At 42.8% G+C, this 13309-nt stretch overlaps 1 protein-coding gene across 7 annotated transcripts in view; it reads right to left on the bottom strand.

Moving 5' to 3' along the window:
• Positions 1–13309, bottom strand: part of LOC125458709 (gamma-aminobutyric acid receptor subunit alpha-3-like) — a 287238-nt gene that overhangs the window by 84449 nt on the left and 189480 nt on the right. The window contains exon 1 of one of the 7 annotated variants that reach the window (XM_048544199.2): positions 12260–12312. The exons of the other annotated variants lie outside the window; for them this stretch is intronic. Coding sequence (XP_048400156.2) covers positions 12260–12289 — 30 coding nt within the window. The 5' untranslated portion in view covers positions 12290–12312. Of the gene's footprint in view, positions 1–12259; positions 12313–13309 lie in introns of those variants that run through there. 7 annotated transcript variants of the gene reach the window in all.

A 13309-nucleotide genomic window follows, 5' to 3' on the forward strand; every position in this document is an offset into this window, starting at 1 on the left:
CACATTGAAAATCAGCATCCCACCCAGGCCCATTCCCCTATAACCCACCTAATTTCCATTTCACTGAACATTATGGGAAAATTTAGCATGGCCAATCCACCTCGCCTGTACATCTTTGGACTGTTAGAGGAAACTGGAACACCCAGAGGAAACCCATGCAGACATGGAGACAATGTGCAAACTCCACACAGTCACCCGAGGGTGGAATTGAACCCAGGTCCCTGGCGCTGTGGCTGTGAGGCAGCAATGCGAACCCCTGAGCCACCGTGCCTCCCCAGCTATTAATAGAACTATGGTCCCAAAATGCTTCCCCACTGTCACTTCAGTTTCTTCAATCACCTGTCCTGCCCTATTTCCCAAGAGTAGGTTGTGTTTTGCCTTTTCCTGAATAGGACCCTCTATTGACTGCTTGAGGAAACTTCCATGAATACATTTACCAAATTCCACCTCATCTTAGCCCTTAACAGTATGGCAGTCCCCTGACACACTCATAGCCAAATTAATGTGCTAATGTGGTCCTTCAACATGCATTAGATGCTAATGCTCTTTGACAAGGGGTTAACGTCTGAAAAAAAAGGTCCACATGAATTTAGTGACAAAACCACCTACAGTGCAGACTGACTTCAGAGTGTCCACTGTTAATTTGGTATGCTTTATGCCTATTCAATTGATCTGTGAGCACCTCTTTTTCACATATTTTCTAGGCTGTAATGATCTTATCTAATTGGTCAAACAAAAATTGTCACACTGAATATTACAGAGGAATTTACGGTGAAGCAGAGAAGGCAATTCAGTGCCACATCATAGAAACACATGTAATAGGTGCAGTGGAAGTCCATTCAGTCCGTAAAGCCTGCTCCGTCATTCAATGTGATCACGGCTGAGCATCCAACTAAGTACCCTGTTCCAGCTTTCCTCTCCTACCCTTTGATCCTTTTAGCCCTAAGAACTATATCTAACTCCTTCTTGAAAACATTCAATGTTTAGGCCTCAGCTGTTTTCAGGGAACCCCTACAGTGTGGAAACAGGCCCTTTGGCCCAACAAGTCCACACTGCACCTCAGAGCAGCCCACCCAGACCCACCCCCCTAGAATGCAGCAAATCTACACATCCCTGAACACTGCAGGCAATTTAGCATGGTCAATCCACCTAGCCTGCACATCTTTGGACTGTGGGAGGAAATCTGCACAGACATGGGGAGAATGTGCAAACTCCATACAGACAGTTGCCCAAGGATGGTATCGAACCCAGGCTCCTGGTGCTGTGAGGCAGCAGTGTTAAGCAATGAACCACCGTGCTGCTCATGGTGCCACCATTTTCTGTGTCACCATATTTCCACAGGATCACCACTCTAGGTGAAGACATTTCTCATGTCAGTTGTAAATGGCCTACCTCATATCCTAAGATTGTGACCCCTGAGTCACCTCATTTACAACTGATATGACCCGAACTCCCCAATCATCCGGAACTTTCTTCCTGTGTTTACTGTGTCTGGTCCTGTTTGAATTTTATAGGGTTTTATCAAATTCTGCTTTTTCTTGTCAATTCCAATAAATACAGTTCTAAACAATCCAGCCTTTCTCTCTCTCTGTAATGAGTCTGGTAAACCTTTGTTATTCTCATAGCCAGAACATCCTACCTAAATTAAGTAGACCAACACTGCAAACGATATGGCATGTGTGGTCTCACCAAGGCCCTGCACAATTTCAAAAAGTCATCTCTAAATATCTGCTGGCTCTCTACAACAGCAGTCACCTGGAACCACATCCTACTTTTTCACCTACAACGATGAAAATAGTCCCTCTTCAGATATTGATCCACATCATTTTGAAAGGCATTACTAAACCAGATTCAATCATACTAACACAGTACACTCCAAAGCCAAACCACACAATGTGTGAAAATGTTTTTCCTCATGTCACCATTGATTCTTTTGCCAATTACCTTAAATTTGTCTCCTTTGACTCTTGATCGTTCCACCAACAGGATCAATTTTTCCCCAACGCTTCTGTCCAGAGCCCTCAGTATTTTCAAAACATCTTGAATTTCTTCTCATCTTTCTCTTTTCAGATCAATCAACACTATTGAATTTTCTCATTCCTGGGATCACTATCATGAACTTTTCTGCATCCTCTCTAATGCCTTCATATCCTTACTAAATAAAGCATTGCACTGAAAAATAGTTGCAATACTCCAGCTGAAGGTCAAATTAATGAGTTATACAAGCTTAGCATAAGGTCCTTGCGTTTGTTTTCCGTAACTATTAATGAAGCTTAAGTTGCTATTAATCATTTCAATAATTTATGCACACATATACTGACACTCTCTACTTTTGCACTTTTTTTATAATTATCCCATTTATTTTATATTGTCTCTCTCTATTCTTCCTGCCTAAACAAACCACTGTACGTTTTCTTTGTATTTAATATCATCTACCATTTATCTGCACAATCCACCTAGCTGTAATGCCCCATTGCAGTTCTACACTATCCTCTTCGCAGTTTATAATACTTGCAGGTTGCATGTGCACCAAAATCTAGCTCATTAATATTTACCAAGAAAAACTGGGCCCTATCACCAATCACTGGGGAAGATCCTCATGATGCTTCCTCCAATCTAAAAAACATTCAGAAACCATTATTGTTTCTTGTCATTCAATCTTTTTTCCATACTGTTACTGAATCTTCTATTCCATGAGCTTAGGGCCCACTGTGTGGCATTATAAGAAATCCCTTCAGAAGTTCATGTATACCACATCCATTGCATTGTTCGTTTATGATTCCAAACTAGACCCATCAAATTTATGAGCAGTCATTTTATTTTGGAATAAACAAGATCTGTGCTCCCAGATAATTACTAAGAAAATAAAGCCAGAAGATTCTATAGAGATAGTAAGAACTGCCGATGCTGGAGAATCTGAGATAGCACGGTGTTAAGCAGGATGAACACAGCAGGCCAAGCAGCATCAGAGGAGCAGAAAAGCTTGTCGTTTTGCATAGGGACCATTCTTCAGAAATGGGGGAGGGGAAAGGGATTCTGAAATAAACAGGGAGGCAGTAGGAGGCGGATAGAAGGTGGATGAAGGAGAAGATAGGGTGAAAGGAGACAGACAGGCCAAAGAGGTGGGGTTAGACCCAGTGAAGGTAAATATAGGTGCAGAGTTAGGGAGGGGATAGGTCAGTCCAGGAAGGACGGACAGGTCGGGGGGGGGGGGGGGGCGGGATGAGGCTATTGGGTAGGGAATGGGGCTGGGGCTTGAGGTGGGAGGGTCCTCACACCCCTTATCTGCAATAATAACCAAAACAGAATCCCCCTCATGTACCACTCCGCCAGCCTTCAAATCCAACAAATCATCCTCCGACATTTCCGCCATCTGCAATCTGACCCCACTAACAAAGACATTTTTCCCTCCCCACCCTTATGTGCTTTCCAGAGGGACCACTCTCTCTGTGACTCCCTTGTCTGCTCCACACTCCCCTCTAGCCTCACCACCCCCGGCACTTTTCCCTGCAGACAAAACAAGTGCTAAACCTGACCCTATACCTCCCCCGTCACCCCGATCCCAGGCCCTAGGAAGACTTTTCACATCAAACAGATGTTCACCTGCACATCTGTTAACGTGATATACTATATCCGCTGTTCCCGTTGTGGCCTCCTCTACATCGGAGAAACCAAATGGAGGCTTGGGGACCGCTTTGCAGAACACCTACACTCTGTTTGCAACAAACAAATACACCTCCCAGTTGCGAGCCATTTCAATTACCCCACCACTCCTCGGACAACATGTCCATCCTGGGCCTCCTGCATTGCCACAATGGCGCCACCTGAAAGATGCAGGAACAGCATCTCATATTTCATTTTGGAAACCTGCAGCCCAAGGGTATCAATGTGGACTTCACAAGTTTCAAAATCTCCCCTCCCCCAACCACATGCCAAAACAAGCCCAGCTAGCCCCTGCCTCCCTAACCATTCCTCCCACCTCAAGCCCCACCCTCATTTCCTACTCACTAACGTCATCCTGCCCTCCTGACCCATCTGTCCTCCTTGGACTGACCTATCCCCTCCCTAACTCCCCACCTATATTCACCTTCACTGGCTCTAACCCCACCTCTTTGACCTGTCCGTCTCCTCTCACCCTTTCTTCTCCCTTATCCATCTTCTATCCTCCTCCCCTTGCCTCCTTATTTATTTCAGAATCCCCTTTCCTTCCCCCATTTCTGATGAAGGGTCCTGACCCGAAACGTCAAGCTTTCCTGCTCCTCTGATGCTGTTTGGCCTGCTGTGTTCATCCAGCTTCACACCGTGTTATTCCCAAGATTCTATGTTGTTTTTAAGAAAAACTACAATAAATTACCAGACAAAGTTGGAAAAGTAAACTAATCTAAAATATCTGCATAATTAATATTCTAACATCCAAAATTCACTTGACATAAATATGGGTAAACAAATGTTGATCAAACGCCCTGCAAAGCATAAATATTTCTCTTCAGTCTATGGACTTTACTCAGTCTTTAAGTGATTAGATGTGATTCAAACTTGGAAATGATTTCTTACAAGACTTAGCCTCAGAACTCCTTCAAAAGCCACTCCATCATGAACTGCCTCAATGAGTGCTCACATTCAGATTATTCACTTTTCCTTTCCGGGGTTGTGTTCTCCTTGAATCCTGCAACCACACTCCAGCACCTGCTTGTAGGCACAACTATTATTTCACAGACAGTTAGCTTCACAATGCTAGTACCACCTGAAGTTTCCCTGAGCTTTCTCTGCACAAAACACATACATGGTTTCTTTCACTCTAGCTCTCTGCTGCGCTGAACTATTAATCTTCTGAGCCTTCCCATTTTCACAGTTTGTCCTGAGCCCTAACACCAACTTAGCTGGCATTCCTAGTTTCAAAGACTTTTCTTGGGGGTTAACAGTTCAGAGTTTAGTGTATGTTTTTGGGTTGGAGCCTCTTCTCCCTGCTACTTATTGTCCAATTGACTTGCAGCCAAATAATAACAATCTTCTCTTCAGACTGTCTCCATTCAAGTGAATAAATTGACTGTTCTGGATCCCTTGAACGGTTCTCAGGTGCCTGATGTAAAACCTTGGAACAAGCCCTGCCTTTGTTCCCAGGCAAAATTGAATGTGACTAACAAAAACACAATTGCTGGAACATTCAGCAGGTCTGGCAGCATCTGTGGAAAGAAATCAGAATTAATAAGAAGTAACCAATATTCGAACACCAAGTTATCTGAAAGCTACAATTCATAGATTACTGGCTCTAAATGGTCTAATGAATAAAAAAGACATGAATATATCCTAGTTAGCTTTACTAAACCTCTAGCAAGTTATTTAAACATAAGTTTCCCCTTACAAATCTGTTCTGGCTTCCATTTGTCTGAATACGTACTGCCAACAGCAAGATGACTTGGAAAGATGGCCACAACATCTGTGCATGTAGCAACGGTAATGTTATGCCACTGTCACAGATCCATGGACACTAGAATCCAGTTTACAATTATCTCATGTACTGAAGAGGGCTAACTCCTGCCTTGAATCACAGCACTGTGTGTACATGTTACAAGCTCATGTGTAAATAAGGACCTGAAATGTATCCGTGTGCAGTTGTTTGGGGCATCTTGATATTCAGTGTGGCACAAGAAGCCAATCATAGAATCAGGAAGGATGAACATAAAGGATGGGGTGGAACCAGAAGTGCTGCAGTTGCACCGAAATGATTCATATGTTATTAGAAGGATGAGGCTTTACAGTTAAATTCAGATAGTAGAGAAAGCTTCCAGAATGAAAATTAAACTTACTAACAAGATTTCAGTCCAGGATTCTGCCTGACGTGGAGGGACATAGGAACCTAACGCCACACATGGCTCAGTGTGGGAGCGGGTAGTGTTCCCCTATCCTCCACATGGTGCAATGTGGAAGGGAGGTCAGTGTTACCCTATTCCCCACACGGTTTAGTGTGGAGGGGGTCAGTGTTCCCCCTTCCCCTCCATACAGAGGGTGTCTGTGTTCCCTTACTTCACACGGTTCAATGTTTGAAGTGGTTTACGTTCCCCTCTCATAACAAACATGGTCTGATATTGGGCTCCAACTGGGCCTGAAAGTGAACAGACCCCTCAAAACCTGAAACTTGGCTCCTCAAAGTATCCAGCAAATGTTCCAGATTGTCTCTGACCCCCAGTCACTGAGAATCCGATTTCCCCATCTCCCTGATATCCTATTCTGTAAAGTAACCATTGGGGCAGCCCCACCTTCGATCCTGGCAGCTGCCATATCTCTGTGTGGGCTCAGTCACTGTTGCTAATAAACACAGCCTTCTTTTAAATGACTTGATATTGATCAAATTATATTCATTTTGCGGTGAAATTTGTGTTTTAAATGTTTCCTCACATGGAGGGTAAATTGATTGGCCCTGTATTTGCTGGTTTTATCCTCTACAGTCTTCTTTGAACAGGGCTGTGACACTTGCAATTCTCCAGGCATCTGGCACCATCATCAGCAATCACTCGCTAATGAGTATGCTTATCCACCTATGAAATTCTGTCACTGCTCATGGGTTCTGCATATCGTTGCCTGGCTGAAGAGCCCAATCCTAGAACCATATCTCTGACCACACATTTGCAGGTATCTCCAGGAGGTGGAATTGGTCCTTGACGTCCATATCACTGGCATTCATTTCCCCGGTTTTTTATTCATACTTCCTCTCGCCAACAGTCTTCTCAAACAATTGTGTCCTTTCATACAGGAGCTGCCTCCAAGTCAGTTTCACCTGAATAGTGGTCTTCCATGCATTTACATCTCTGTTGGGTTTCATGAAGAACGTCCTCAACTTAAAAACAAATCTTCAAAAAATCTTTAGATAGTAGGAGATAGTAGGAACTGCAGATGCTGGAGAATCTGAGATAACAAGGTATAGAGCTGGATGAACACAGCAGGCCAAACAACATCAGAGGAGCAGGAAAGCTGACATTTCAGGCCTAGACCCTTCTTCAGAAAATTGTTTTTATAGGCCCTTCTTTTCTGAAGAAGGGTCTAGGCCTGAAACGTCAGCTTTCCTGCTCCTCTGATGCTGCTTGGCCAGCTGTGTTCATCCAGCTCTACATCATGTTATTTCAAAAACTCTTTGTTCTTCTCAAATTCATGTGCCTTCCTTGATGATGATTTCATTTGGCAGTCAGAACTGAAGCATCCCAAGCACAAGTTTGGCCCAGTAAACTTGCTTTGGACAATCATTGTCTCGATGCTGGTGCCATTGGCTGCTTCAGTAATGACGTTTTAAGGGCCTTCCTTCTAGCTTAGATTTCAATTGGACACGATATTGAATCACAGGCATTCATGTCAGGCTCCACCACCATGCCTGTACAAAACGAAGAGGGCAAAATCATAGTCAGTGTCTCTCCAATTTCCACACTCAGCATCCTCAAATGCATTTGGTCCTGGTTAGATGAGTATTGATTGGATACTGAGGTAATTTTATGTAATTGTATGACAATCCAGCTAGGCTTCCAGTGATTCGGTGTCCAGAAGGAATGCAGTGTAAGTGGCAGTATGCTGTTGAAAAAGGTCCAGGTTCGATCCTTTCCTGGCTCCTCATCATGGTGGTGTTACAGTGATCAAAGTCAGCTCCAATTTACTGTCCATCAACTTCTAGAATGTTCTCATGTTTATTCTTCATGGTGAACAGCCAGCCAATGCCAATTGCTTATCCTGTTGCAAGGAGCGTCAGGAGCTTCATGAGTGGAGGGGGCAGAAGGAAAACATTGGAAGTTTTAAAAGGTAACACATATTGAGCATACTCAATACCACCATGTGCTAGAATATTGAGGAATCTGCTTCACAGGGGCGCAGGCGGACAGACAGAACGCTCTGTTACTGTCACTGAGTGATTTATAACACAGGATAAATTTTCTATTGATAGGCAAACGTGAGTTGTCCTGGCTGAGCAGTTAGCTGACAGCTTCAGCAGATTGGATTGATGAACATTACTTTGCGAAACCTTAAGGCCTTGTTTAGACCCTATCAGAAGCAATGTCTCTATTTCCTGCAGGCAGGTCTAGCTCAGGGACAGAACATCGTAACCTTCTCTTTGCCTTATCACGTGACATGTTTCCTGACAAGATGCAAACCGTGGTTGGTGACAGTGTGCAGAAGTCAGGGAGAATGGAAGCTCAGACGGTTGAACATTTGCTGAACTAATTACAAGATGCATTGTGTAATTTTACCCTCAACGCTGAAACCGAAGAAAGACTAACCTTTCGATAGCACCTTGCACAAACATTGCTTTACAGCCAGTGAAGCAGCTTTGAGTTTGGCAACGCCTTCAGAAGAACAATCATAATCAAATCAAAACACTTTGCTCTCTCCGCCACTTTATTTTTATTTCCTATTTCAACCAAACATAGTGTTTAGTTTTTACTTTTGAAGTGTAGTCACTAAAGCACGGTTATGCAGGAAGCACAGCAGCCAATTTGTGTACAGCTAGCTCCCAAAAATGATAATGTTTCAAATAATCTGAATTCAGTGATGTGTTTATCCAGAACAACTCATTCCGTTTTCTTCAGTCTTTCTGAATTCTTACTTTGGAACACATGACAATAAAATCAATACGCACATTTTCTTAATTCAACCCTCTGACACCAGTCCAAGGGCTTGGCCAAGCTAAACTGCCCGGGATGGTCAGAGTCATAATCTTGTCCATGTAAAAGGATGAGAAGCCGATATCAGACAGCACACCACTTGACTTGACTGAATTCTTACAGTGCAGGGAAGAACAGGCATGTTGGCCAAGGGAGATTGGAAAACTTAGGTTAAAATATACCATGGTAGCCCAGTAATGGTTAGTATTCAAAGAATGAATAGATCATTTGCTGCAAATGCACATTTTTGTACAGTGCAAAAGTAGTCCAAGTGAACAGCAAGCATTGAAGATAGCATTAGATTGAAAGAAATGGCAGAACATGATTATTTGTGTTGACAGTGCCGGTGTTCGGAGAAACTGCTGGTCACTGGCAACCACTGTTGGCCAGTGGTTTTACACTGAATAGTACAGGCGGTAGCCAACTAACTGATGGTTGTGGGGCAGGCTGAGGTCTTATTGAGGGAGAGTGACATGATTCTTAGAGCTGCCAGTCTAGTCATTGGGCAAGCCACTCAGTAAACCCCACCCAAAGCAGGTGGCCAGAGCTGGTCCAAGGGCCAAAAGGGCCAAAATTAAGAAAAGGGCCAAGTGTGAAGGTGAACCCTGTGTTCAAGGTATATGATCTTCTATTCAAAACCAAAATCACTCAAACCTCAGTCAGTTAGCTTCAGTATTGAGATCATAGGATATAGGCCATTCAGCCCTTTGAGTCTGCTCTAGCATTCAATGGGATCCTGGTTGATTTGATATTCCACATTTCACCTTTTCCCCATAAACCTTGATTCTCTTACTGATTAAAAATGTGTCTATCTCAGTCTTGAATATACTTAATCCTGCAAGGAAAAACAACCCTTCTGTCAAATCTCCTAAGATTTTGTATGTTTGAATAAGGCTGCCTCTCAATCTTCTATATTTCAACAAGCACAGCCACAAACTATTAGCCTCTCCTCAAAATACAGTCCATTCCTGGGATCAATGTAGTGAACTTTTTCTGGACTGTCTCCAATTCCAGTACATCTTTCCTTAGATAAGGAGTCCAAACCGTTTACAGTAATCTGGCTGTGCTCTGAATTGTGACTTGTACAGTTTAGCAAAAGTTTCCTACTTTTATACCGCAGTTACCTGCGTGTTTATTCAATCAGAAACTGAATTCAAATTGTTGTTTACTCCTTCTCTGAAGCACATGGGCAAATGAGCCTTTCATTAAAAGCTTATAAGGAAGCCTAAGGAAAGTTAACATCAAACGGCCTAGACACAACATCCTCTCACAACCTGATGATTCAAATCAATGGTGAGATCCTGGAAAATGTTTTTCAACTCCCGTGTCTTCGGAGTTTCCTCTCTATAAGGGATACAATATTCATTGTTCATCTGCAACTGAATAAAGAGTGTTTGAGGTCTGGATTCTCAAACTGAGTCTAAAATTGAGTTTTCAGGGTAGTAATGATCCCTGTGCTCTTACAGACCTCAGAGATTTTGATAGCCTACAGCAGACATCTCACCACACGCAGGAAGTCCCACCACCAGGGTGTTCACAAGGTTTTCCAAAGCCAGTGGAAAGAATGCTGGTCCTACTGCAGCATCTTCTCTCAAGGCTTTGAGATGTTAATAACTTAAAACCGGCTCCATGGGGAGGACGCTCGTATTCTTGATGCCAGTCTCCTGAAGCAATTGTTCTACTTGGAACTCAGTTGTAGCATTAGACTCCAGGGATTGACAGTGGAAAAGCTTTAAGGGTGTCCTCAATCTCTGAAGGGGTCAAAACATCCCCATTAATGGGAGAGACTCTGACCTCAAGGGGCCAACCACAACAGAGAATGTTTATCCAAGAGTTTACTAAAAACGCTTTGTAGAGAATTGCAGAAGTCAAGGTAACAATGAGAGTACAAAAGCCTCTAGACTACTTCGCTTATCCAACCTTTCACCTCCCACATAGTAAGAGTCTAGAGATCACACATTAGGTTTATCAGCCATTTTAGGACCCATTGAACTGGGGTTGAAGTAAGTCATCGTCAATTCTGCCAGACTGTTATGGAAGACATCTTAAAGTGGATAGTCATGAAGCCTTTCAATGAAGTAACAGCTTATTGATATTCACTACTGAATCTCATGTTCCAGGGATTGGGAGTTGAGTGATCTCTGGGTGCTGAGTTTGCTGATTAACTGCCAGCAAACAGTGTAAGGCAACAAAGAGTGATACGTAAACATGTATATCCCACTTCCCAGTGTTACATGAGATTCCTGGGAGCTTTATAAAGTGTTCCAAATGAGTGAAGTGTATAACAGGGTGCAAAGAAAACAATTATATTGTCTGTTTGGGAATCATTAATGAGCTGTGACAGCTTACTGCAGTTACAAGATGAGAAAGATTGAGGGGGAAGAGGTATGAGAGTGGGTTATTGAATCTGGAAATTCTTTCTGACAAGGTGTGGTTGAAGAAGAGTAACAGAAACATTCAACTGGCACGGTAAGAGAATCAAGGATATGGGGAAAATGAAGCACAGGTAGAGAGCAGGGTCAGTGGTATTAACAGAGCACAATAAGGAGAGGGGTTCGGTGTTTTGGGTTACAGGGAGATGTTGCTACTATGGCATTGATACTGGACAATGAGGAAAGTAATGGAATAGTAAAATTGGAATAGTGTGAATCTGGTAAGATAGCTGTGAAATAGAGCTCCTGAGCCCAGGGCACGTTGTTCAGTCCACTTTTCCTTTAACTTCTATTCTTCCTTTCCCCCTTTTCCCATTTCTTTTTCCTTTTTTTGGTTACTAACCTCTTGTTGAAGAGCTTGACAACATTGGCTGTGGTGGGTGAGTCAAGAGCGGATTCATGGTAGTTGGCAAGTGGGCCAAGGTTGCAAGTGAGCACTTCTGAATCGACAAGGCAGCCCCAGTGCCAACTCATGCCTGCTGCGACAAAGGCAAGTTTGGGTTGCTGGCGGCATGTACGTCCAGCACAGATTTTTCATGGAGGCAGCTTCGGAGGCGAGTTTGTGCCCAGTACAAGAGCTGTAATGTTGAACACTATTTCTTTATTTCTCTATTTTTCTACCTGTGTGTTCAACGTTTTGGTTTCTTTTTCCATGTTTTAAGATGGCACCGGAGAGTGGTGATACTGTGTAACACTTTTCACTGTATTTTGTGACAAAATGCATGTGACAATAAATAAACAAATTGATTTGGGTTTGGCACAGGGCTACATGGACAGAATGGGTTAATGCAACTAGTTTGGGTTCAATGCAGGATTATGATTAGATGTTGTTGCATTGGGGATAGGCTTAAGACTATGAGGTCACCCTTAATTAAGCTTAAAGCTACAATAAAGAACAAAGTAATTTATTCCCTAGACACCATAGTAGTTAGACTGACAGAAGACAACTGGTGCAAGTGAAGGTCACAGCACATGCATTATCATCACATTTTCAAAAAGCTGGAAGATTTTAAGCAGGCAGTTACTATCATCTTTCCCTGCATCATAAACTTCAATCCCAGATTTAAATGTAACAATTTATAGTGTTCATCACCATAACACCCATTACATTTTTCCAATATAATAGTGCCTGAACTAATCCACATTGAAAGTATATTTCACATGGAATTGCTCAGAATTCGTTACCTCAATAATTTCAGTTTTTCTTGGCTGCATGTTTCTTTGTTGACTGGTTTGAAATTGTTCTTTCTCTCCTTTCCAACTTCCCTCTCCCCTCACACCACTTCCAGTCTCCTCCCCTCACACCATTTACAGCCTTCCTGCACCCCCTACCACTCTGAAGCCTCTCATTGTGTAGTTTCCTGCCTCACTGCACTTGATAAAAGACACACCCTTTGGCAAAAGTCCCTTGAGGCTTGACTCTCAGAAAAAGCCCCAAAGTCAGCTCCTGATCTCCCAGTAACTCATTTGCTGCTGTTGCACACATTTCCATGTATTTGCTGCTCCTCCAAGAACAGGCTGTTTCACCCCCATAATTTCTATAACATGCACAGAAGAAAAGCAGCTGTGATTAAAGGCGCAGCTCTTTGGAGATTTTGTTCATTTGACCTACAGATAAAATTTCTTTGATTGGTTGAGACAATTAAATTCATCAGTGCATTTTATAGTTTTTTGACAGCAAAATTGCTGACTGCCTCCATGCATTTTGAGCCATGTTACCGGGCTATGGAGAGATTGTGGGCAAGAGGGATGAGTTTGGGATTGATACAGGGCTACGAGGAGAAAGTATGGCAATAAGGACAGCATGGGGCAGTGTAAAATTTATTAAAGCATTCGTTAAGGACCCAGCAGACCTGCAATGGAGAAAACAGCCTCATTCTGTGCTGTCAATTTCTATGAGTTCAATAATTCTATAGAAACAAAATTCTAGTATGTGAACGAAAAATCTAAGTGCAATGTGCCAAAGAATGTGTCTCCAAATTCTGAAAGGATTCCGCACTTACTCCTAGCTCTTCAAGAACAATGGCTAGGACAGCTGAACTTTCTCAGTATGGTAAACCTCTTTGCGTATTGATGAGAATGTTCTGGTCACATGTTGTACAAAGATACTATTGTGTCTACAGAAATAATTTTCTGAGCAAGTTGCCATGGAAACATTACGTGACCCTATGAGAGAATTGTGAAGTGATGTGAAACGTTGCCACTACAGCAAAACAATGATTACAAGATGCGTAC

Source organism: Stegostoma tigrinum, chromosome 15, assembly GCF_030684315.1.
Source record: "Stegostoma tigrinum isolate sSteTig4 chromosome 15, sSteTig4.hap1, whole genome shotgun sequence".
Lineage (NCBI taxonomy): Eukaryota > Metazoa > Chordata > Chondrichthyes > Orectolobiformes > Stegostomatidae > Stegostoma > Stegostoma tigrinum.